The 27277-nt window shown below is 41.6% G+C and overlaps 1 protein-coding gene across 1 annotated transcript in view; it reads left to right on the forward strand.

Annotated features, from left to right (window-relative positions):
- Positions 1-1593: 1593 nt before the first annotated feature.
- The window catches only part of klhdc3 (kelch domain containing 3), a 32084-nt gene continuing 6400 nt past the window's right edge, over positions 1594-27277 (forward strand). The window contains exons 1-9 of the mRNA XM_079559792.1: positions 1594-1655; positions 4070-4320; positions 6484-6660; positions 7439-7554; positions 7628-7699; positions 8636-8849; positions 10042-10128; positions 11049-11157; positions 26237-26310. Coding sequence (XP_079415918.1) covers positions 4167-4320; positions 6484-6660; positions 7439-7554; positions 7628-7699; positions 8636-8849; positions 10042-10128; positions 11049-11157; positions 26237-26310 — 1003 coding nt within the window. The 5' untranslated portion in view covers positions 1594-1655; positions 4070-4166. The remainder of the gene's footprint in view (positions 1656-4069; positions 4321-6483; positions 6661-7438; positions 7555-7627; positions 7700-8635; positions 8850-10041; positions 10129-11048; positions 11158-26236; positions 26311-27277) is intronic.

Genomic DNA, 27277 nt, shown 5'->3' on the forward strand with positions numbered 1-27277 from the left:
TCATCTGCTCGCTCTGCTCCATGGACCAGCAGCACACGGGCCATGACACGGCGGAGAGGGCGCAGAGAGAGGAGCACCTGGAGGCCAAGAGGGAGCAGCTGCAAAAGGACCTTCATCATAAAGAGATGGAGCTAAACAGGCTCCGACGGAGGGAGCGGGACCTGAGCTGCTCTGTCCCGGCTCCAGGACAGCGCTGCAGAGAGGACGACCTTTCTGAGGAGGAGAAACGCAACTTCAAATAACAATTTTTATCATTATAGTGGAGAAATATTACATTTTATAATGGCTTTTAAAAAAACAATAAAGTAAAATGGCCTGTTGTTGTTTGGCCAAAAAGAGGGGAAACTCTAGGGCGGGGGTAATCTACGGCTTGTTCATTCAAAACATGGCTGAACATGATATTTGGACATTGTTTGAGGTCTACATGTAGTTTATTATTTATATTTTAGGACCACAAACAGACACACAGAAACTTTTTGGGCCGATACCTATGCTAGGAGAGGCTAAATGCTAACAACAGGTACACATCAACTCGTCTAAGGTCAGGTAAGAACATGCTCAGTATGGACAAACAGGCCTGTTCCTTTAATCACAGTGGAAATAGTACTTTTTTACTGAAGTGTAACAGAAAAGTACTGTATGACTGTGATTTGATAACAAAAAACAAAACAAAAAAACAAGCACGGTGTCAGATGTCAGTCCATTAATTGCAAAAATGAAAACTACGATTGTTGGAACACCATAAACTCACTTGCCATAAATGAGGAACTCAAAGGTTCAGATGCCTCTTATGAGAGACCAACAGGCCCGGTTAGAATCGTGAGACCGTCCTTCTGTGGACCCACCACCTGCAGGAGGAGCCATAAAAGGCTGGTGCAATGTGATTTGGAAAATGGATGGACAGAAATTGTCTTGGCAAATGCACAGAAGCAGCAGATCAATGCGCATCATGTGACGCACATGCACAGTGTTATTTTAGGAGGAAGACATTAAAAGTGCTTTGTTAATAATGTTTTGCAAACTGGGATGTATTCCCTTGATGTTTGGAAAGTAACTGTATCCTAAATAATCTCAAATGAAAGTGTAACTTTGCAAGAATACAGTTACTCAAATTTAGTATTCTAAATACGTATTCTAAATGCATGTATTTAGTTACTCTCCGTCTCCAACACAGTAAATGCAGGAGATGCATTTTTCGGCAGAACACCTGACCTGCGATGAAATTAAAAACGGAGGCATCGTGTTGCCAGATAACATTTTTTTCCACTTAAGCACCGCAAGTCTCGCCCTTATGTTGTAGCCACTGGAGCCCACACTGGCCTGAAAATCGTAACTTTGATGTGGCAACCCCGTGAATACCCCTGTCTGCTCTCCTCAACCCAGTCTGCAGAGCGGAGCCGCCGCAGATTCAGGACCGTTGCAGATTTATGATTGACTCACTGTTTAGAAAGAAAATCGAATAAAAAAAATAAAGACAGACAAAATAACTAAATCCAACAATATTCTCAATATAAATATGTTCACGCCAATAAATGTTCATCTAAATTAAAACCGTGGGTGGTGAATCTGCTGTGGGCTCCGGTCTGCGGATCCCCCCTTCTTGCCTCAACAGACACCAGTCGACCAACCTCATCCACGGCGGTTCAAGGCTAAAGGTACTAAAATGTGCTATATTTCTCATTCTTTCCGCTACAGCACTGATGTGGGACCACACAGATGACTCTCATGTTGTTGTCCTAGCTTTTTACTTGTTAATGTATTGAGTACGTGTCTGCAGGCTACCACAGAGTTGAAATTAGACTGCTCAAAAATGATTAGCTTTAGCCTAGCTACTAACACCTTATCACTCTGGACAGTTGTTTGCGATCATGTGCAGCTTGCCGGACTACTATTATTGTAGTTTACTGCACCATAAAATGTATCTGAGCCATATTTCTGTGCTAGTAAACAACCCGATCCCGGTGCGCTGTGGGCTAACATTTGCTAGCCTCCACATTAGGCATTTACTGCTGTTTTGCTCCCCCCTCAGTGTGGTTCAATGTCACAGGTTTTTGATAGTCCCTATCAGCAGAGTGCTCCCTCAAACACGGCCAACTGAGGTCATGCAGGGATAAGGAATCTTTTGGGGGGTTCCTTTAGGTGATCAGACCAGTCATTTTCAGTGTTGATGTGTCCTCTTAAAAGTTAGCTGGACAGCAGTAACATGCATTCAAGCTAAGGGTTTGTGTTTTCTTTACAATCAGGATTAGCCACTATATCTCACAAAACCCGTTTTAAATGCAGTTGTTTAGCTGCGATAGGAGGCTAAGTGTGTCCCTGAGGACAACTGAGAATGTGTCAATATTAGAAACCAGATATCTTTTTCCAGGAACTTGTTTTTCTGCACAGCCCTTTTGAGATGCTCCATTATTGTTAAAGTAAATCATTTCAAAAACATGTAACACCCTAAATTATTTTTTCACATCTGACTGGGTGTTCATAAATACACTTGTAGCATATCCACTTTCAGACGCTTGATGTAATCGAGGAAGTGCTGTGCTTGTTGATTAATGATGTGTTGAGTTATTATGGGAGTTAATATTATTATACCTGCTCAATACAAATTCTTCATAAGCAGCACAGTTTTTTTTTTATATTAAAGTAGTATTGTGCCCTAGTAGCTGTTGTGTGTTTGACGTCACCCCGTCTCAGCGGTACGAGATAATAAATGATATAAATAATGCATGGACTCCTTTTTAGAACAGTATTTTTACTTTAAGTTGATGATCTTCACACACGTCTGAATGCAAACACACAGTTAATGGTGGGTCTGGGTCTGCTCCCGTCTGTTGTCCGCAGGGATGTTTGGTCTGGAAATAGAAATGTCTGTGTAAATGTTCTCACGATGAACTATTTTTAAGCGCTAACAAAGGTTGAAGGTTGTAGTGAGATAGCGAGTGAGTGAGGCTGGGATAAGCAAGGACACTGATGGTTTTAGGAAAATGAATCAGTCGGAATATGGGGAAGGGTGAAGGTAGGGTTGTGACTGTGAGTTTTTAATTTTACATGAAATGCAACCAATCCTTACCAGGAAAAGTTTTCAATAGGAATGTTTATGACAGTTTATCAGTTATAAGAATGCTTAAATAATGCTAATAAAAACAATGAATTCAAAGTGTAAAAGAAAGACATTTTGCTTGAAGTGGACTCTACATAACTGTGTCTTTCTAATGGTGATGCAATGTCTGGAAATAAAAAGAAATCGAGGAAGGGTGTAGTTATAAAGTCTTATAGGCAAACATGAGATTATGTGTATAAACTAGGTTAATGATGTGTTGTGTCTGATGTTTAGGAAGCGACTAAAATCTTCACGGAAAGGTCACGTAGTAAGTTTGGGCACAGCTTTGATAAGAACAAGTTAGAATGAGTCAAGTATAAGAATATAGTCCGCCTGCAACATATCCTTCCATCTCCTCAAGCACTTTGCATTTGCATTGCTTTCTGACTATGCAAAGACCCTCGGGCATGGTAAACAAATGACAGCTTTACTTGTGTTGTTCCGATACCAGTTTTTTTTCCATCCAATCCAATCCAATACTGATACTCGGGTTCAGTCGCCAATACTGAGTACCAGTCCGATACGACCTGTAAAAAAATATGCCACCGACACCAGGAAAATCTGTGATATCGGTCTCGGAACAACCCTAATCTTTACCCCTCCTAACCTGCCACCGAGTCCATCACCTTGTTATTGGTGCTGCCCTGAAGGTTTGATAGATGTATACGTAGAAGTTTGAGGTTGTGCAAGTTCAAGTTCGTCTAAAGATCAATAGTTGGCAGTGCTGCAGTGGGTGTGTGCAGGGTGAAAGTGCAAATGAGCCACAATAAAAGGAAGTGGCATGCCCAGGTCTAAGCGCCTCTTAAAATACTCGCTCAGATAATGCAGGGCCTTGGGAGCCTGTCAGTGACAGAAGAGCTGGGGATCTCTTAGCACAAGAGGATAAAGCGTTCCCCTTTTTTGCGATTCGCTCCTCCCACTTCAAGCTACTGTCCCACTTGAAAGCTAATTCCCCGTCTTTTGCTTCCCCAGGTTATGAAGAAGGCTCTGGCGTGGCGGGCTTGCCTCGGCTGACCCATGCCGAGTGATGGTCTAAGGGCTGCGCGTCGCGGTGGAGCTCGGGCGTGGGATGTTGCGCTGGTCGGTGCATCTTGAAGGAGGGCCCAGGAGAGTGAACCATGCCGCGGTGGCCGTGGGGCACAAGGTCTACTCTTTTGGAGGGTACTGCTCCGGGGAGGACTACGAGACACTCCGGCAGATCGATGTTCACGTTTTTAACACAGGTATTTGATGTGACAGATTAGACTGGCAACATGTACATCTAAGAAGTGTTATCACCCTTTGTTTTCAAGCTTTTTTGTGTTAATTTACTCTGTGTTGTAGCTGTTTATGTATTTTTAGTGGATTTTTTTAGTATTTTTTTTATTTATGGGGAACGCTTTGATCTTCCTGTGGGTTTCAAACTTGAGCTTCTTGAATTGGGGAAGTTTTATCAAGTTTCAAACTACGTAGCAACCCACAAATGCTACTGTTCCAGCTGGGTCCGTGCATTTGTAATAGTAGGTGACGCAATATGCACATTGCAAGAAGCCACAACTTACTTCAAAGTCAACACATAGCCTGCAACAAAATCGTGCTTCATGTTCAGTTTCAGTCAAATTTGTATAGTTTTTAGTTCCATTTGAGCCTTTTTGGTCCTTTTTTAGTGTTTTTACAGCCGTCTTTTGATTCAGTTTAATGAGAAAAACAACAAATGGCTTAAGATTTTGTTGAAATGATTTAGTTAATATATTGCAAACACAGTAATATGTTTTTTCTCATACCTTGTAGCCCTGTCTAACTTTTCTTTGTCAACACCTGCTTTGGTTGTTTTTGTAATTCTATTTCTTATTTCTAAATAGTTTTCTGAGGAGTTAATGGGGGTATTTTGCATTGACTGCATCATAAACCGGTTCGTGCTGTCGAAACCACTCTAGTTTCTAGTATCTTGCTAATTTGTTAATACTTTGCATACTCCACATTTTTTGGGGGCTTGTGAAACCTCAAGTATGAACTGCTGCAAAAGAGGATAAATACCGTTTCCACTGCGGCGTGAGCAGATGGCTTAAATGGAGTTTTCAGTTGCTCCACATTTCTCATCGAAACAGGTGTTAGATTTGCTTAATTTCTTTTATAAAAACTGTCTTGTGTTCTACTTTCTGTGATCCGCCACCTGGCTTCTACTTTATTTTACCTCTTGGTGCCACTCGAGAGAAAGACGCAAATAATTAACATGTTTCTTTGCCACGTTAGCTGTTGTTTCTCAGTTTTGTCTCACCACCTTTGTGTTGACATTAGCTTTCATGTTTCACAGTATTGTGAAGTAAACCACTTCTTTAAAACCCATTTTACATACAGATATTCCCACATTTTATTAGCTGCTTTCACTAAGTCCGTATAGAAGCTGCAGATGAGCCTAATAATACCCATTATTGAGCCAACGCCTGCGTATTAAGTTTTATTTATTGATTTTCTCGCCTCTTGAGATGGTACTTTTAAAGGGATTTTAAAAGGGGCGATCTATGTAGAAGGAGATGCTCATTTATTTTTATGTTAAGTCCCAGTGCACCCAATTTCACTGCAGTAACATTCATTTGTATTCCAATATCTGCAGAAAAGAGTGGTGTTGGTGTGTGTAGTTTATCTGGACAAATGCTGTTGATCTTTACTGAGGTTAATGCTTTCCACATTTCACAATTAATTCTCCACAGCTTTTCATCATCATCAAAAAGCAGCCACGAAATTTTAATCTTTACTCAGTAGCTCACTCTCTGCCCAGCAAACTGTCCTTGACCCTTTGTCTAACCTGCATTCGATGATGAATGTATGATTGTAGTAGTTAGCGCTATAGATGGAAGCAATGTCTACATCACATCAGTGGCGCCAAAAGGTTACTGCCCCTTTTTGAGTGATAACAGGAGCTTTCGTCCATAGAAATGAATGAGGAAAGATCGTCTGAAAACTTCTAATTTACATATGGAAAAAAAACGTTATTTATAAAAGTTATTTGTCGAATGTGAAAAGGAAACCATGGAAGTGATCTGTAGAAACCCACTGTGATCGTGACTTGTCAGTAACAGCTTGTGTAACTTTTTCGCTGGTTGCTTTATAATGCCATTACAGCGTCAGCTTTTAGTCTGTCCCTTTTCTATTGTCATTAAATAAAAATCATACAGCCTACAGTGTAGTTTTGACGCTTTTGAGAGCGAATGGTACATGGTTCATTCAACAGCTAATCTACTTGCTGCTATTGCTAACGATAATGTCCGTTTAAAACCCAGAGAATCATTAATTAGGCCTAACTTAAAGGCTGAATATTGCCCAATCGAAGACGTCTCAAAGAGCATAATACACAGCCACCAGGGGCAGCTGTTTCCCCAATAATGAGAACTGTCTTGTGCCACCAGTGTCTCTGCGATGGATGAAGTTGCCGCCGGTGAGGGGCGCGGGACACGAGCGGGTCCGCGAAGTGCCGTACATGCGTTATGGTCACACTGCTGTGCTGCTGGACGATACTATCTACCTCTGGGGCGGGCGCAACGACACGGAGGGGGCCTGCAATGTGCTGTACGCCTTTGATGTCAGTAAGTACAGCTGCCTCTCCCACATGAGGCTAAACTGACTTTTCTTCTGCTGAGTCGCACCTGTTTCTCAGTGTACGTTTGCCTCTGAGAAAGGTGTCTTTGAAGTTTTCATTCAGATTGCACGCCGCTCAAGACAGGGATTTTTATACGTGCCATCTCAAGCATCACCTCAGAAAGTCTTTAAGTTAACCTTAATTACAGAACATCGGCCAACGAGTTGGCAATGTTTCCTTGTACTGTCCCTGTCAAATAAACAAATAAATAAATAAATAAAATAATAAATAAAATCATGACCAAAACTTAGTTTCTGCCAATCATTTAGTTAATATTTCATTTTGTTGAAAAATGTGTAAATCACTGTCAGATGGAGCTTGGTTTTGCAGTATTTTGTTCCTGTTTGCGATATGGATATTGACTGTTCTATTGTCATGAAAAACATAAAGGCATGGACTAAACTATAAAGGAAGCAGGAAACTAGGTTAATAGTAAATTAATATTCGGTCCAATTCAGCTTTATTCCAGACTCATGGTCCATTAAAAATAAATTAAAGGACTAGACAATTATAAAGGCATTTTAAAAAGACACTTATGCCTACGAAATAAAACGGGACTCAACAAAAGATATCCATGGGCGATGTCAGGAACTGAAAGCCTCGTCGGGCCAAATAAGCACATGTATGACCTTACATTGGCAATAAGAAAGAGGAGGTGTTGACTACTCTTAACCCCTAACTGACTAAAACAAAAATGAATGTGCTAATCTATTTCTGCTGTGTAGATACCCACCGATGGTTTACCCCCAAAATTTCGGGGACAGTCCCTGGAGCTCGGGACGGCCACTCTGCCTGTGTACTGGGCAAAGCAATGTATATATTTGGAGGGTACGAGCAGCTGGTAAGTCGTCATTATTGTGCAGTACAGGGAGGCAGGTTGTACGGTTGAACTAATCTCCTTTGCTGTTTTATAGGCTGACTGCTTCTCCAATGACATCCATAAGCTGGACACCGTCACCATGGTTTGGACGTTAATAAACGCCAGAGTGAGTTTTTGGCATTTTTGCCTGTAAGAAACGAAATAAACTTGCAGTGGGTCTGTGGTAGCTCAACCACTTATGAGTGTTTGTGTTGACAGTATTGCTATACAAGTCCCCTCTCAGTTGACAGGCTGTGTACAAAGCTCAGAAATGTAATGCTACTCTCTGGGAGTTAGCCCAGTCCAAAAGCCTCGCGCAGGATTATACCCCCCTCTACACTGGGGAAATGCCATTGGTGTTTGCACACTGTCCCCCAACTCATAAACTCAGGATAGTGAAATATATTTTTGTCTTTCAAACTGCACTTAAAGATGTTGACATGAAAAACCTGATTTACAACTATGTACTTCTAATCATGTTGTACTTCTTTATTTTAGTTATACTTTGGATTGAAGACACTCTTTTGTGCTCATTCTCTACACACTCATGTTTAATTTTATATAGATTTGAAGCAGTAAAAATAATATCTCCTCTCTGTATGACCTAGAGGAGAACAAAAGAAGCGGATTCAGGAGTGAGAGGCTTGTTAGGCTTTACCTGGCTTTGGTCCAGCTGAACACAAAGAGGCTTTACACTCCGCTTTGTTCTTCTGTGCGTTTATATTCCCCTCCGAAGCAGATATCATGTCATTATAGTTTCTGCATGCATTTGTGATCCACTTGGTGTGAGCTTTGCATGTTTAAACCTTATTCTCCTCTGTCGTTCTAAACAATCTCCACTAGATGGCAATATTTACCCAAGACCCAAAGCGGGCAGGCTGTCTCTTGATGATGCTCATATTGAGAATAGATTAGTTGGGGTCACACAAGGTGATTTGAATAAATGCATTACTCTCCACAGAGACCATCACTGCGCTGTTTGATGTTTTCTTTCATCAGTGGAAATTGTGCATATATAAACGACCAGTGTCCAGAGCTTCACTCACTGATCCTTTCTCCACAGGGCACTCCAGCGAGGTGGAGAGACTTCCACTCTGCCACCATCATCGGCACAAAGATGTTTGTGTTCGGAGGCCGAGCCGATCGCTTTGGTCCTTTTCACTCCAACAATGAGATTTACTGCAACAAGATCAAAGTATTCGACACAGAGACCAACTGCTGGCTGAGCACGCCCTCCACGCAGCCGCTGCCCGACGGCCGGAGGAGCCACTCAGCCTGTAAGACACAAACAAAAACAGCAACAGAGTGCATTTTAATGAAAACAAGCCCAGGCAATAATATTGTCACTGCTCTTTGAAGTGTTGCGTTTGACCGTTTTCTCACTGCTCCATATTGCTTTCTTTCATTCTGTGTAATCCAAAGCAAGCAAGCATTTGGCTGGGTTTCAGATAGGCTTGCATCATTATTGCCCAATTAAAGTTATCGTTCAGTTTGGTGACACAATAGTCATCAATATGTGGTTCCATTTTACACTGGATTTTGTGGAGAAAAACAAGCTGCTTACAGCTCGTGTTTAAAGGAATAGGCCACCGTTTTTCCATACTGAGATATGTTGTTCCTTTAGCTTAGACGAGTTGATGCGTAACTGGTCTTTGCACGTGTGCTCTGTCACGCAAATAGACCAAAGAAGTTGTTAGCATTTAGCTACAAACTGGGTGAAGATAGAAGCTGCCAAGCTCTTCCATGTTTCCTCTATTTAAATTAAACATGTCGATTTATGAATAGGGAAAACGTGAAACAGCTTTGTAGCTACAACTTCACCCCAGGTTGGTTGGAGCTATAGGAATATGCAAACAACGTCTTTGGTCTATTTGCGTGACTGAGGGCACGCAAAAAGACCAGACAGTTACGCATCAACTCATCTAAGCTCAGGTAAGAGCATATCTCAGTATGGAAAAATGGTGGCCTGTTCCTTTAATGAGTTATATTGTGGTGCCAGGCTTAGTCAAATATTATAATGATGGTATCGTTACCATAGTATTCAAGAAAGTTAGCAACAATTACACATTTTCCTCATTGTGTAGTCCCAATGTCACAAAATCCTTCTAGAGCCATTTGAGGACCTTAGTCATCATTCAAACGATAAAACTTTTTGTTTTGAATTCCTAATATCTATTGAAGCATGTTTTTACACTTCATCCCTTTGAACCCATAGATATTGTTGTTGAAATACAAAGCAGGTCAAATGTATTGATTTATATGGCTGAAGTGCAGATTATTTGTGTGTGATTTATTCAAATCATTGACTATTATCAAATATGCCAATAATCAATGCTTCAATCATTTGTTAATTTTAATTTAGTGAACTATTGTGAAGATATATTAGAAGTACAGAAATCTGCCCCTAGCCTCCCCCTTTGTGAGAGTGTAATTTATCTACAGCGAGTATTTGTTCCGTTTTGTGCCCAGTTACCTACAATGGCGACCTGTACATATTTGGAGGATACAACGCTCGCTTGGACCGGCATTTCAACGACCTCTGGAAATTTAACCCAGGTAAAGCAAACACAATCCTCATTCCATACCACTTGGTGCAGAGTTTGGCTTTAGATCTGGTTGAATGACTGACTGTATAATGTAGACCAGTAGATGGCAGCACACTGATGAAGTAAACTGTGTGTTGCTATAGAGACTGGATGATGCTCATAATGTATCAACAGGGTTTCTCCTTTTATGGCACGACTGCGACAGCTTCTGTACGTCACTCTCATTGCACTCCGCATGGCTCCGCTGCTTCTATTTCGGAAATCTCAACTTTTGCCGTCGAGTAAAATTCAAATGGTGTTATTTTTATGCCTTTTGCCTTCAGGCGTTGTCTGCTTAAAAATGTTCAAACCAGCAGTATCTGTCAACACAAATAAAGCAAGTGAATTTTTATTTTTTTCCCAGCTAAAAATGGGTTTTTGAAGCTGCAGCCTCTCATAAACAATGCATGAAGTGTTTTTTTCCCCAAACTACATTTATTTATGTTTTATCAAGAAAATGGACAAAAAGGTAGCCTTGCAAGAGACAAGTTGATGTTACAGTGCCAATAACATTAACACTGATAACGGTTTAAATTGTTCGAAGAGAGGACGCACATTTAGCTAAAACTAGGTGTTTTTAACTAATCACAACCAAGTCTCAAAAAAACAAGCCACAAATCCATTAGATATTTACTTTTGAAAAACTATATGTGTATTTGTTTGTATACGCGACAAAACTGCCACGTGATTGGCCCAAGTCGCTGTTGGTTTGGTTTTGAAACTGACGGCGTGAGAAAATTTGATTAGGGGTCTCAAATGTGTTGTTGGTTCTAGATTATATGTTTCCAAAGGTAGAGTTGTTGATAATTTAACAACTTCCTCCCCATATCCAGCCTGCTGATACTGTTAGATGACATCTGCTGATTTCACTCTTGTGTGTGGCGTCAACAGAAGCCTTTGCCTGGGAGAAGGTGGAGCCCAAAGGAAAAGGCCCCTGTCCGCGCAGACGGCAGTGCTGCTGTATGGTTGGAGATCGGATAATCCTGTTTGGAGGAACCAGGTGGGACTATTATGTCATTTTATCATTTGAACCTGGGTGACTTGGGCAAGACACTTCACCCTCCTTGCCTCCAGTGTCTGCGTACACTGGTGTGTGAATGGGTGAGTGGTTCCTTGCTGTAAAACACTTTGAGCCTAACCCATTTAGGCTGGGAAAGCATTGTCACATTTCTGCCATTAAAGCCGGGGCCGCTAAGCTCTCAAATACTTTTAGAATTTTGTTCCTATCTGCTACAGAAATCAATCATTTAGTAGGCGTTAACACATTTGCTGAATTTCCTGAAAAACTTCAGGTTTTTGGGGGTGTTTTCTGAAATCGGCCATAGGTTTTACAGGCATTTTTCCAGTCGTTTTAGCCCTAAATGGGCTAATGAAGGTAGAAAAGCGCTATATAAGTTGAGTCCATTTACCATTTTATGATTTATACCAATTATTTTATGCATAGTTTTTCTTCGAGCCATGTTAAAACCCAGGCCTTCAGACACTTTTGAGAGGGGAAAAAAAAACTAAAGAATTCCATCCAGATTGAAGTTCATTAGCCACGCAGGATTTAACAGTTTCTAAGCTTGTTCTGTTCTTCTTTTTAATTTAAGGACTATACAGAGTTTAAAAATGATTTGAATGAAGTATTTTCCTCCCCCTACATGTTCCAGCAATGTCCTAATATTTAGAATGAGCTCAGACCTGTTCACCACAACTGCCTTTAAAATCCTGCACTGTCACTCAAAAAGGTGTTACTGCGGTTACAGGTAAGACCTAAGGTGGCAGTAGTGAGCATAAAAATAACCAACTTGCATCTAGTCCTTTTTAATAGAAAACTCAACTTTGTTATTTGTTGTCAAAATTTTTCCGTGACGAGCATTACATTTGTGAGACGATACAAACATGAACAGCTAAAATAATACAAGAATCGTGTCATTTCAGAACATGTGTGTAGAAGTCTTAATCACAAAATAAAATGACGTCATAGAGACACCGAGACATTTAGTTTTCTGCAGAGGACAGTATATTAAGTAAGTTCTGTCTCTGCAGTTTCAGTAATCGAAACATTAAAGTGCAATTTCCAAATGATTGTGATTCATTTTGCTGCCCATCGTTGAAATGATCAAAAAAATTCTATAACTGAGAATATTCATATTAAGTCATCAACTCTTTCTGCGCCATTAGGTGTAATGTTTCTCACAAACTTCACTGATTTCCCTCAGTAGAAAACTAACTGCCGAACAAAAAGTTTACAAATTGCCTACTGAGCTAATGTACTGCTGGTACACCGAGGAGCAACTCCTCTAGCATGTTAATAAATACCATATTGCACCAATTTACAGATCCTTAGATCAGGGTGAAAAATGTAAACATCACTCCTCTGCACAGTTACTCGAAAAAGTTCTCGTTTCCAATCCTCCCTAAAGCTGTGATGTGTCCAAATCCTTTTAAACTGACTCGTGCACACCTCGCCTGACACACTGAGCTAACACTTTCTCCCACTCGAACGCTCTGCTGCAGAAGTTGGCCGTAATTGCCCAAACTCTCCCCTCCCTCTCTCTGCTACAGTTGCAACAATCTGAAGCTCTCAGAAAAATAAGACACAATTCTGCCCAATTAACCACATTTTCACCCGTGTAGGAACAGTGGCTCTGACTTCACAGGGATGTTACAGTGAAAAGCCTGTGCACTCACCGAGGCCTGGCTGCACTGCATTATTATTGCACTTTTAGTTGACATCAAATGTTTTTTTTGTAGAAAAGAGCATTCTCTTTGTATTGTATCGACCTCTGGGCGTTATTAGACGACACAGTTGTTGGGTGAAGAATGGGAGGCAGGCAGCAATGTGAATGAGAAACAGAAAATACAAGCTTTAATTTCCAATTAACGGCACACAACAGGTTCTGAAAAGCGAGTACAAGCTGAAAAACTGTGGTTCTATCAATTACACCATAAAATGCAGTCCTCAACAATATATTTTTGCTGAAGAAGAGACCGGTTCACATCATTTTGTTTGAATGACAGGGAATGCTTTACTTAAAGGGACTATACAGAGTTTAAAAATGTTAAAATGAAGTATTTTCCTCCCCCTACATGCTCCAGCAATGTCCTAATGTGTAGAATGAGCCCGGACCTGTTCACAACTGCCTCTAAAATCCTGCACTGTCACTCAAAAAGTTGTTAATTCGGGTCTGAAGTGCTGTCATGCACGAGCTTAATATAGAAGCTGCAGTTACGCACAAGACCTGAGGTGGCAGTAGTGAGTATAAAATGACCAACTTGCATCTTGCCCCTTTAAGGTGTAATTTTAATGTAGCAATTGTGCATCATGAAATATTCTGCCCATGTCCCCTTTCATAGCACCGATCCAACACGCACGATGGTTTGGATTTGTTTCACAGAAATGTTACCTCTATTACTGAGCATGTCCAGTTTTCAGCCCATATTGAATTCCTTGTTGTAATCTTTACGGCCCACCGGCTCCGTCGACCAAATACATTCAGAGGAAAAGTGCCCCATTTGTGGATAAACCTCTCCTGCCTTGTTACCGGCCCAAACAAATGGCCTGGTTCTGCAGACATCAGCCGGTGGCAGTTGCCCTCTCCGTCTCTTAACGGCGCTGATTGCTGGTGGTTTGTACCTGGTGACACTTCTCAGATAGGACCTTGTAGTAGCAGCCGCTGTATTGAGGCAACTACCGGCTCTAGCCCAGTCCCGAGTTTTTAGTCCTGGGCTACTGTTATCAGACAAGGGCCACGTTATCAGCCCAACCCCAGTGGGACGTCCTGATAGAGGGAACCGAGAGGAGAGGGATAAGGGTCTTCTCAGCCCCACTTCGTCTACAGGCCCTTAAGTCCGCGGGCCCCTGGCTGCTGCTAGATTAGGACTTCAACGCTCCACCGGACACACATCAGGGGTAGCAAATTGTCTAATACACACTCAGTAGGTGGTTCAAAAGGCAGCAACAGGATTCAAGTACTTTGACAGAAGAAGAACTTGATTTCCAAATCAGAAAGATTGTGTTCATGCTTAAATTTCAGCTTTCGACCTGTAGTGTGTTATTTTCTTTGTTAATGAAGCAAGTGTTGGCTCTGTAAGACTCACCCAATTTGACACAACACTACTTCTCACGGCTGTGCTATATTTTTTTCTAGATGGATTTCGTAGCCTTGAATATGTCTGTGTAATTTGTTATAGAAGTAAGGTGTTGGAAAAGCTTGAAGTTAAGAAACTACAAAGAAACAACAAAACTCAAAGAAAGTTGTTGTGGGTCCTGGCACATGTAAAACAAGCGTAAAATATACATTCTTTTCTGTAGCAGTAAAAATTGGCTCTTGAAGATGTGGAAGCATCTTGGCACTATGAAAGGATGCCACAATATGTGACTGTCGCTGAGGGATCTTCAGATTAAAAAGATAACCAAAGCCTCTGTTACATAAAAGTGTGAACGAACATCAGTTCTTTCAAATTCTGCAGTGATATTCATACTATTTTTATATAGAAAGTACTGCGTGTAGGTGTCTTCAGCCGGCCTTTATTGTCTCTGCATTACTTGGTTTCTCGCCAGGATTAGTCCGGGATGGATTTCAGGAGTCATGATTTCCTGTAGGGAGCAGATAGGGCCGGGGCCTTTAAACAGGGGTGTCATTGGGCTCATTGGGATGATGGAGGGCACTGGCCATGCACAGGAAGAAATTAAACACCGCAATATCTCCTGCATCCTGTTTGAATGGGCCTGGCAGGGGTCTTATAGGAAACTGGACCCAATATAGACTAGCTATAGATCTAAATATAAATTTAAAAGCGTGGAATAAAAAAATAATATATTGTACTATTGAAATCCACTATTGAAAAAAATGTGTAGCAGAAAAAAAAATGTCTTTGATCTCATAGGTTACACTCCTCTGTGTCTATACATCTGGCGTTTGTTCCATTAACTTCTCCTGTTTATTTGTATTACTCCATATAAACTTTTGTTTCATGCAAGAGATCTCCGTACTACAATTCATATTTAAAATTAAAATGGTATAAAATCCGGTTTACTTTTTAATTTTCAACACGTCCAGGCACAACGTTGAGAGACGTTGTACAAAAGTAGAATAGACAAGAATCACTTACAGTTCAGAATATGTTTACGGTGGATTAAAAAAAACGGGTTTACAGGTTTTTTATGGCATTTGATCCCATGAAGAACAAATATTCTGTTGTGTGTACAGCCTAAATTACTACAGTCTTTGTGTTCAAATTGTACAGGCCACTGTTCTCTTTGTTTCAGTCCCAAGCCTGAATAAATAAAGAGGTTTTAGTCACATGGTCACAGTTGAAGAGGTAATCTGTATATTTTTTACTCGTATATCGCTTAAGTCTGAGTCGGGCGATTGTTTCCTGTTACTGTACAACTAACAGGCTCATCCCTTCACTCACAGTCGGTGTTGTCTTGGCATTGGTCCCACGTTTAGCTCTCCTGAACAACACTGCACATTGCTTATTTACAAGAGCGCTCCTAAGCCTCTCAGACAGGAACCACCATAAGTACGTCCATACACACAAGGAAAGCAAACATCTTAGCCCCTCACAACAATGAATTTACTACTTAAGGCCAATTTGACCCTTCAGTTCAGCTTATATTGGTGATTTGTAAACTTACACTTGTGGAATCGGGCCCTTTTAGCTGCGTTTCATGTTGTTTTGAAGATAAAAGGATGAACAATAGAATTCCCAGTTTGTCTGTATTTGTGGATGGTTTCGCGTATCCTTAATAGAAATGTTCATTTATTTCTGCTACATAATAAATCTCTTCCTCGTCATCTTAGGTTTACACTTGCGTTTGTTCCTGTTTGAGTCAATTTGAGCTGAAACTTCATTAGCCGATGTTTTCTGTGATGATCCCGGGGGTTAACAGACCCACTCGTCTTTATAAACCTTTCAATTTCAGACATTTGAGAAAAAATAAATCTCATCTCTGCCGGCCCCGTGCTGTTTATTTTCTCTTGACCTCACAAACACAAGGTCAGTGCAAAGCCCAACCGCCGCTCCGTGCGTCAGTGCCGTGGACCAGTGTTTGCTCAAAGTGAATTACTGCTGGAAACGTTGCTTGTGTTTTTTTTTTCTTTCTTTTTTCTCCCCCCCTTTGCCTGAGTGAATTGTGCTGAAATTTATGGTTCACCTTTTCGTTGTTTTCCTCGCCCTGTTGATCCAGAGCAGATCCTCTCTGTTGATGTTTATGGTGTTTATTTTACCAGCGGGAATTAGCGCACAAGATCCTATTGTTGTTACTAGAGCACAAGACGGTCTTTCAATGGGACTTTCAAGAATTAGAACTTGTAAAATCCAGTGTTTTGTTCCATTTTTGACCCTATGCCACAAAATAACTTTATTACTTGGCTCAAAATGAGATACTTTGCAATTTATCCTACTTTTTTTTTTTTTTACCACAGGAGGTTAAATTTGAGTGTAAGGAGGATCACAGCACCGCTATGCAGGTTAAATGTTTTCACCAAGCACTTATTTGTAGCATTTTGAGGGTCAATATAAGAAAATATAGACAAGAAAACATTTAGTTTATGTAACTACTAGGCTCATATAACCTTGTTATGTTGTGTATTAGACTTTGTGTGTGGTTTTAAGTGCAGCCCTGCAGTTGTATCCAACATCTCAGATATGCTACTCTCGGCTTTTATTTCATTTAGAAAACCAACACAAGGATTTGTTAGCCGCAGCCTAATCCCTCGTGGTACAGCAATTTACATATTGCATTGTTGTCATTAGTTGTGGCTCGCAATTATTTCAGGTCAGTGGTTTATTTAGAAAGGAAAAAAAATGTCTTCTCTCCTCAATGTAATTAGTGCTTCAAAGGGAATAATTAGACTGCATTATGTTTTCTGATGGGCTTAAAATCCCATTAAAAGGATGTAATGTCCTGTTTGTCGTCGTAAAATGCATTGCTAAATAAAAACACTTTGCACGGGCCACATGCTGCCCCTCAAATAACAGGGAAATGACCGTTGCAAACCCCTACAGTGCTGGATAGGGCACTGCTGGGCTCCACTTACACCAGTATAAAGGGGCTTGTGGGGCTGCAGAAAGGCGCGAAATTCTGCCCCCGTCCCTGATTTATGACCTCGGGGAGCATTCTTTCTCACACGGGGCAATTTGATCTACCCTCAGCCCTCTGCTACACTCATTTACTGGGCTGTGGTCACTGCCCCACGAAGGTCGGCCCGTGCATGACTAACTCCACCTGCACTGGCCTTCACCCACTGCACAGGAGGATGGTTCGCGGGACGGGACTTGGCTGAACTGAGCTAACGGTCGTTGGCCTAGACTTGGTGTCACTTAGAGCTGGGTGGAATTACTGAAAAATAATCCACTTCAATATTTGCTTATGTTGGAAAATGTATTTTTGATGTGTTTGATGAAGCCCTTTGATTTTATTTGGAATACTTTTAAGTTGTCAAAATAGAAAGGTAGTTTTTTTTTTTGCAAGACATTTTGTATGAATCTATTTCTGCCTAAAAAGTGTCTGATCCTTGTCCTGTATTTAGATATTTGCTCTACTGTTTCAGTGAGACGTTTTACCAAAAATCTGCTTAAAATTGATTGAATATAGTATTGAATTCTTTCCAGCTGCAGAGTCAGATAGAGGAAAGTCTCTAAACCTATTTTGTCAGTATTTGGGCTTTTGTGGCATGGTTGGCTTCTTCGTTTTGCTCCAGCGCCCCTTGCCACTAAAACCAAGTACAAGCAGGACAATAGGGCAGGGGTAGGCACGTTTGCCTAGTGGAGGGCTGATTTTCTTCATTGTAAAAAGACCAAGTGCCGAACCTGCCAATTTTAGCCCAGAGTAAAGCACCATTTTCTACAAATGCCAGCGTTTGCATGTACATGATTAGGGCTGGGTATTAAACAATACCAGTCTGGTTTAGATACTACCTGTACTGAAATAATGAAAGTATATAAAGCAGGTACCGAAGAAAATATATATATACAGTGTTGATGCTCTCGGTCCAATCAAATCGATTTTTAGGCATTTGATTTCAGATTTTTGTAATAATATCATATTCAAAATCCTTCAAAACATCCTAAAGGCCTGAGGTTCTATGCTGGATGGCCAGATTTGGCCCTCGGGCCTGACGTTGCCTACCCCTGCAATAAGGTGATCTCTACAGCCAAGGAAAAATATAATCCTTTTATCAGTGGCCGTTTCCTGTATAAATAAATCTCAAATAAAAGCATAAAATGAGGCGTGTCATTGCTATTGATAGGAATTTGGAGTGTGGGTGAGTGTGTGTTGATGATCTGAGGGGCTGATGACACAGATTGGCAGCTTCACTTCCACCAGTCTACCCCAGGGCAGCTGTGGCTACAATAATATAGATGAATGAATAATGACTACAGTGAAGCCCTTTGCAAAACGTGTCAACACAGGCTTTTAAAGGGAAATACAAGTGTAAGCCAGTATGATATGATTTTGTTTCTTTTCTTTTGAATGTATATTTTGCCTCACTTCTGGTTTGATTAATGAAACATAGACGACTTGTATCTGGCCTGTTGAGGAATTGGCACAAACCTTTTGTAGATTATGAATGGAGTCACGGGCATGCGTCACAGTCTTGTACGTGTTCAGGTTGTTCTAAATTAGGATGAGGCTCGGGCCCAGAGAAGAGGTCTTACAAGGGGCAGGAAATGAACAAGGACAGGACAGATTGACCCGCTGTGAGCAGACGAATCAGGCACAGCACACAGAAACCCAGGGCCGGATCGACTCGGACATGAATAGATTTCTTTAGTTACTAACATTATACTTTACTAAACTCCTCTATGGTTTCTAGTAAGAGATGAAAAATACATAGTCAAGTCAGTGTTGCATGGAACAATTGTTAAAAGTACTGCTTGTTTTGAGAAACACATTTGCCAAGACTAAACATTTTTGCCTATTTCGATTGCAAATTTTGCTAGTTTGCACCGCCTCGGTTAAATCTCGGCTAACTGAAATAGGACAGATTTTGAGGACGTCTGTCACTGCTGAGATCACCCACAGTCTGTGCAGCTCGTCTTGGTTTTTCCGGCGCCCGGTGCCAAACTTCTGTGTGCATTGTTTGGATTTGGTGCTGTGACTTTGTGAGTCATGAGCCGACGTCAGAGCTGCCTTTGCCTCATGTCTCCCTGGACAATATTGAGCGTGGCCCGGGGCAGTAAATACAGATGGATCTCGTTCTGATGAATCTTCGGGGTCACTTGTATTTGCAAATAAAAGATCCTTTCAAATGCCAAGTAGGGCTGCACATAATATCGCCAAAATTAGGAACTGGCGCAATATCTCCATCGCAAGAGTACACAACACATCACAAAATCACTGTGATTTTTCATCGGACTACAATTAACTCATCTTTGGAAAACACAGCCTAAAAAGGAAAGCTTGGAAATGTGCAATGGTTCATTTTTAGTCATACATTTCCTAATTTTCTGGCATTTTAGCCGTGTTTTCCTCATTTCTCATATCATGCCAAGCACTAATTTACCAGTCTGCAGACTTTACATGCTCCCAAACTGACCACAAAAGCAAAACAAAAACATACAATTTCAATCAGGATGCCTTGTCTTTTGAGATTATTACCTTGAGCTCCTTCAGTTTAGGTAAATTCAGGCAGAGCAGGACCACATACTGTGTAAGCCCCCCGGCAGCCACAACATCCCAGCCTCAACGTCTCGTTTAATCCGCCAAAATCTCACCGCGCTCCATAATCTGTCAGGAATTTCACTGGTCAATCGTGAGTCCAGTGGCTGTTGTTTAGCGGAGCTGCAGGTCAGGAGCTGGTGCCTTGATATCAGTTATGTTGCAGCTTATCAACTCCTGAAGGGCTGCTGTTACGATAGTCCAGCTGGCTAAGTGTTCCGAGTTATCTCTGCTGAATTTGACAACAGGCGGCATAAAAGAAGGACTAGTATTTATTTCCTTATGATTATGACTTTTCCAGACCTAAATCTTTCAAAAGGATGCTTCTCCGGTTCCGAAAGTTTCCTTTGCTTCCCTGACTGTTCGCTTGTTGTAATCGGTCCCAATCTGCCACAGTCGAACCCGGCTCCGTTGAAAGCATGTTTATCAACACTCGATAAATTTCGGTGCCACAAATGTTGTCTTTGGGCCGCGCGTGTCAAAGGGCAGGCCGCAGAAGTTTCCTTTATTAATTGTGCGCTTGTGTTTGTGTGTGTATGTTAGCGCGGCTCAGATAAAACCTGTCAAACAGCGGAGGTGACCCCGCAGCACACGGGGCGTCCTGAGTGCGCGTGGCCGGACAGGACCCCCGGGGCAGCGGCACAGAGCGGTGATTTACTCTTCAAAGACACGCCGATGATAGTAGTTCATCTGCATCTTAACCCTCCTTAACCCACCTACGGCCTGTGTATATGAAGTGTCACGGGGCGAGTGTTGCACAGCAGCTCAAATAAACAGCTCCATAAGTGAGGCTTTGTGACTCTGCGGCGCGTGTCTCCTGTCCTGTCCATATCGTACTAGTAACTGATTTACTTCTGCTAAACAACTGAGATATTCAGCCAACAATGTGGAGCCAAGAGGGAGTTCAACTTAAACAAGCTTTGTAATTGGTTTTCTAATTCATATGACCTTGGTGAAACATTTAATTAGGCCCCATTTAATAGGTTTTCTTATTCTGCACCTGCAGTCTTTCAGAACACAACTCTTTATCCAGCTACATAATTAGACCTGCTTTAGCGGTGCGCCATATTGTAACAGAGGCTCATTGCAGACGCCTTATGTTTATTCTTGGGACAACAATAACGTATCATTCGGATTATGATTTGGAAACAGTTTTAAGGCAGATACATTGACACAACCCTCAGCATTTATGCAAGCTAATCTGTTGTGTTCTACAATAAGATAAAGGGAAAGGTTTATCCGCCTACATCCGCCCAGACGTCCATGTTGCGCCTTCAAGAATTAGATGTGACAAAGCCGTTTTATAGCTACAGCAAAACAACCAAAGAAATAAAATCTGGACAAGTTTATGCGTTTCCTCTCTTTATGTCCCTGACCTTGACATTATAGACTGCAGCTGAAGTGAGAAAAGGGAAGTCGCTAAACTATAAGCAGTGCAGTATATCATAAAAACTATAGATCTTTGAAGCGTAGCACTTCAAACAGCTGTTCTCAAGGTCCGTACGTTGTCATTTTTATTGCCACCATAGTTTATTATAATAATAATTCTCCTCTTACTTTGTCCTGAAAAAGTCGCTTTAGATGTTTTTCAAAAGAGCTTGCACCTTCGCAAGGCCGGTGTCTGTCGGTGAGGATTATGTTGACTAATTTGAATATCTTGCCAGATTTCTGTCAACATAAGGGCTGCACAATATCAGAAAAATATTAGTTTTGTAATTTCTAAATTCAAGATTCAGTTCACGGTGCACATTCTGTCTGTGATGCCGCAATTTGAGAAGTGATCTGGTTGAATAGCCTAATCTGAAGCCAGGTATTTCTTCAGGAGCCAGTTGAGGTTCTAAACACACGCCAGTCTGGACTTCGGCCGTCTAATCCAGCTGGCAGCCTCTGCTCAGGAGGAGGTGCAGATACCGAGGTAGTAGCTGAGACGGCCAAGATTAGGACAAAACTATTGGGCGGGAATCCATCAGTGATAAGACGGCAGGTACATTTCATGTCAGATAGGCGAGCTAGCAACTGTGACTAATAGCCTGTCAATATGTTAATAGGAAGGAGATTAGTTTATAAACAACCCAATCCACGCAGTGATAAGAGCGATAAGTAAATCAGAGTGTGCCTTTGCAAGTTTTTAGCAGTTAGCGCTCGTGCTTTGCAGCTAGAAGGCCTGGGTTCGATTCCCTCCTCGTGTCTGCGTAGGTTTCCTCCGGGTACTTAAAACATGTACAATAGGCCAGGATGAATAGGAGTGTGTTTGAGAGTGTGCATGAGAGACGACGGATGGAAATTAGGCTACAATCCGGTGTGGCGTGTTCATTAACATGCACTGTCCCCACCAAATAAACCAATGAAACAAACAAACAAACAGAGCAGACAAAGCCTAATAAAGGGCATTGATACATAATAAACCTGTACAATGTTGTTAAATGATCATTCACGCAATCTTAGGCGGCACAATGTCACTATCGCAAGAAGCCAGAATGTATTGCAATGATCCTTTTTACATTTTTATCTGCAGCCTAAAGCCAAAACACGTGTGCAAAAGTTCAATTTTAGTCAATATTTTTTTACTGAAATGTACTGTGTTATTGTGCTGCCCTGATGCATAATTTAGGTTTGTCGGGCAGTTAATAGGTCATATTTTGTTAAGTGGTTCTTGATGCAAATAGCATAAAGTAGTTTTGACCAAAGCAAATGTCAAACCAATACATTTGTACCCACAAAATACCACAGTTTATCAAGAGCCGTATTCTGCCTATCTTCTTCTTTAGGAAGTGTGTTTTGCCTCTGTACTACAGCGCCACTATATTATTTAATGCACATCTGGCCGCCCTGATAAGACTTTTAGCAGGAAGTTGTAGAGCAGGATGAGTTCCTGTGTGGTACATGCTTCAGAGAGACCCAGAGTTCAATAGGAGAGGAGAGAAAGGGAAAAGGATGCTGTCTGATCATATCTCTGCAAGAACGAGGATGCAGCGGCTACGGACCACTCAACTGCAGCCTGTTTACAGCTATTGTGCTGTTTGCAAAGAGTCACTGGTTCATAGAGCTGAACGATTATGGGCAAACCTTTTAAATGCAAGTATTTTGCGATTGTGATTAGACTGAACTTGAACGCAACAATCGCATGTATTTCAAAGCATGTTCGTAGAGGTCTTAAGTACATGTTTCCATGTTTTATCCAGCCTTTGACATGACCTCTCTTTCAGACTTTTACATCTCTACCAGCAAGCTTTTTGTTTCTGTAAAATGCCATTAGTCTTATTCTCAAACTCCTTGCAGACTGAACAATTATTTTCAGGTCATTATAGAGCTTCACGACTGCACCATGCCCTTTATTGGGTCTTAGCTGTCTTCAAAAGTTTCTGGGAGCAAACTCTGAAAGATAATGAGCGCGGGCAGTAGTTCAGGAAAGCATTGGCAATTAGGTGATTATTCTTCCTTATTGAGTGTTGTTTGAATAAGCGGTATTTGTTTTCTTAAAGGGGGGGCAGCATCCCTCCGCGGGTCACAGGGGGGAGGAGCATTTTCACACGTGTCTGTGATACTTTGCTGATCGCGTAACAAAGTCAAACGCCAGGATGTCACATAAAACTGCGCCTTTAAAAACACCATCATTATCATTACCCCTTCCCCAGTTTCCCCAGCCCCTCTTCAGGCTCTTTCTTTTTTTTTGCGGGGGACCTATAAAGCGTCACTGGGGCCTAATGTTCTGCCAAATTTCACACCCAGGCTAACGTCTTCGGTGAGCGCACGAGAAAGCCCTGTCCTGAGGGAAGCCATCCTCGTTTCTCTTGTTAAAGCAGCCTCTTATCAGCGCACTTCCACTGTTCAGAGTCCCGGAGCACGGCTCTCTCTCAATGCGAACTCGCACAATGGCTCAATTACACAGTGGGCATAAGTTGTGATAGCGCTCCGCATGAGACAATTCTGGATAGAGAGGGGAAGGACAGCTTTTCTTTACTTAATGTCTGCTTTTGAGGGAATAAAATGAGCACCCCTCAGCAAATGATCTAACCCCTAGTGTGCAGTGATGTGCACAGTGATTGTAGGATTGTAGAAGTGTAGCAGTGCACTAAAACTATGCTGACTTTTAACAATATAACTCTCACTGTGATACTGTCTTGAATTTGCTTTTTCGATAGACAAACTCCTGAAGGTGCTTGTCGAAGTTGCATCATGAATTAAATAAGAGTTGGCATGGGTTTGACGTCAAAATGAGCCATCGCTAAAGACCATAATTATTTAATAAGCGCTGTTGTCCCGCAGCCAGTGAAGCGACAAGTTTAAAGACAGTGGACAGTTCTGCTGTGATGGGTCTTGGCTGATAAAAGCTGTAGCGGGGCACCTCGAGGGGGGGTAGGGGGTAATGTCTTCCACAGATGGGACCCCTGGGACCTGTGCGCTCGTGCTCTGCGCCTCTCCTGCCCGCTCCAACTCATCACGCTGTTTGTTTAGGGAAAGATTAGCAACGTAAAACCCTTACAACATCCTGAACACGCAGAGAAAGGGCCACGTAGTGGAGAGGACGGGTCTGAACAGGGATAGAGATGGATAGTTCCAGAAACACTAATATGTGAAGTTGAAGTGTGACTTTGGGATTAAAGGGATAGTTCAGGATTTTTCACAGAGTGTTGTTGATTTCTGGAGATAAATATTTTCTTTAATTCATGCAGTCCTTGTATTTGAAGAGTTCAGTGGTGCTAGGCTAGTGCTAGGCTAACGCATGTCTGTGGTAACTAGTAGCCTGCATTAAAATTCTCTTCAAAATCATCGAGTAGTCCTCCAAACATAGTCATATCTGATTTTTGGAAAGCTCCTTTGTTTGTTTTGTCCTCCTATATATACCTGAGGCAAATCACTTAATGACACCAGACTACTGATATAAATGTCTCTGTTGACTGAATAATTATTTAAATATAACCATTTTGCATTTAAAATAACTTATATTTGAGCAGCATCAACTTCCTGGTTGTAAGCTGCAGCGGCGAAGTGATCTGCTAGGTTACCGGATCTACAGTAGTTTGTTTAACTGCGGCCGGTTGTGACTCAAAAACACTATGTGCCCAGGTTATTCCATCTATGGATTTCATCTTCTCTGATGGCACGGGCATATTCCAAGATAACAATGGCTGGATTAATTGGGCTCACGCTGTGAAAGAGTGGAGCACTCGTGGAGAAGACTTTGCTTAGATTGGACTTGTATGCATGTGTATTTGTCGACTCAAGCTGGCACCGGGCTAATGTTGAGGTTAAGGTGCAGTTTATTGTCCTCTGCATTTGTCCCATCCCTCAGTACTGATGGAACCACTTGTCAGGAGCAGTGCAGCACCAGGGGCTCATCTCCAGAACTTGCCCCGGTGTACCTAGCTGCAGGATTTAGACTGTTATACATGTTTTAGGTTGATGGAGGAAAATGGAATTGGACTGCAGTGAGGAACGAGTGCGCTCCGCCATCATGCCGTTTAAGTGCATGTTACATCATATCTGGCAACAAAGCAAATCACCTTTTCCAAAAAGTATCTCGCTCTCATTGCTAGTTTTGAAATCTAGGTAACGCTATCTTACAAATTATTCCTCGTCTACGCCGTGCACATACTCATGAGTTCTGAGCCAGTGGCTTTTCCCAGGTGTATTTACAGGTGTATGTAAACCATGGCAGGAAGCAGATGTGCACTGATTTCATGAGGGGCACTATCAGCCCGCACCACCTGGACGCCCCGCTGCTGCCTGCTTCCTGGGGCTTAAATCATGGCTGCTGGAGATAAGAAGGCCACAGCAGACAGACCCAGTGTTTCTGGGCTATGACAGACCGATTTTGGTCTTTGCTGTGAAGTGTTTCTTAGTGATTAAAGATGCAGCGGTTCAGAAAGTTTTCAGTCCACTTTAAATTGCAGTCTAATACTAAGATCTATCTTCTATTGATAAAAACTTACCACAACACAGTAAGGCTTATAATTGAAAAAAGGACAATGCTCTTTACCATTTAGGCCTGTAGTACATTCCATTCATTGCCCATGACAAAGAAAGGTACAGCCTCTATTTAAGCCTTTATGGACATTTATTTTAAGAAGAAAATAATGATGTTTTTGGATCAGACTTTAACATAATGACGTAAGAATTACCAGACTGGTGCAGAATACTGACTGATGCCCAGAGAGGGTACGAAAGGTGATAAATACATCTTCATTGAGTTCTTAAGTACCTGTGGAGAATAGTGTAAAACTAAAATCAATACCAGAAACAATGCACTTGTCTCATAAAAGTGGAAAGGTGAAGTAGCGCTGGCACCTCTTCAACGCACAGAGACGAGAGGAAGTCTATAAACTAAATCTTCCCAAAGTGTTACAGCGGTGAAACATTGTAAGCTGTCAGGTTTTATTTCAGGGTTACTGAAATTAAACGTGTTTTGCTCTCTTCGCAGCCCCTGTCCCGAGCAAGGAATGGGAGACGAATTTAACCTCATGGATCACTCAGACCTGTACATACTAGACTTCAGTAAGTAATGGGCATTGACCGGCCAGCTTCAGTCCACCTAATTACATCTGCCAGTAATGAATGCAATGTATTTGTCTAACAGAGAGCAATGTAAACCATGCTTAATCGGTAACGCTAATTGGTAGGTTATATCCTTCGGCAAACTAAGAAAAAAAAAGAAAGTTTGCTGCACTTTGTTGATTAATTGGTATAAATTTAGAAGAAATGACATTAGACACACCTTTTTCTTCATGTGCATTCTAATAAAATTGGATTTATATGCACCTTTTGGAACACAGTGCTTTATTTATTGTTGCTGGAGGAAAATTTGTCCTCTCATTCTTCTGGTTGGGTCAGCCTGTCAGGAGCAGTGGGTCATTGCCGTGCATGGTTCAGGATCCAGTCATTTTGAGATATTTCTGGCCGGTATCACTGAGTCTTTTGTGCATGTTTTCGGGAGATGCAGGAAACCAAAGCACCCAGAGGAAATCAGCCGCTCTGCCACCGTCATACGTCTTTTTAATTCCTCCCAATCCTTCACGTCATCCTTAAGCCATGCCTATAAAAAAATGACATGAACCACTTCCGTAGACGGGACACACCAAATATGGGACGTATCCGGCGTTGTTCTTGGGGCAGTGTGTAAAACTGCTGGGTCACAGTCGGGGTTCATGTGTGTGTGGGTTTGCACCGGGACACACTGGGACTGTTTATCACTGAGCATATGGCCCTACAACAAACATGAGGCAGAAATAGGATGCACTAAAATTAGAACAAGGCAAAGTTAATAAGAGAAATCTGCAGATCTGCTCTCATTTTTGTGAGATTTAGCAACTATTATTTTAGCTATTACTCAAGGTAAAATGTATATGACGTGTTAATCATTTATCCACAACTCTGGAAAAGGGTTCAAACTTTTTTCTGAATTACTACTGAAATTAACAATGCGAGAAGAAAATAAGAAATTGATTAAACTCGCAATTTTTAT

Source organism: Gobius niger, assembly GCF_951799975.1.
Source record: "Gobius niger genome assembly, chromosome: 7".
Lineage (NCBI taxonomy): Eukaryota > Metazoa > Chordata > Actinopteri > Gobiiformes > Gobiidae > Gobius > Gobius niger.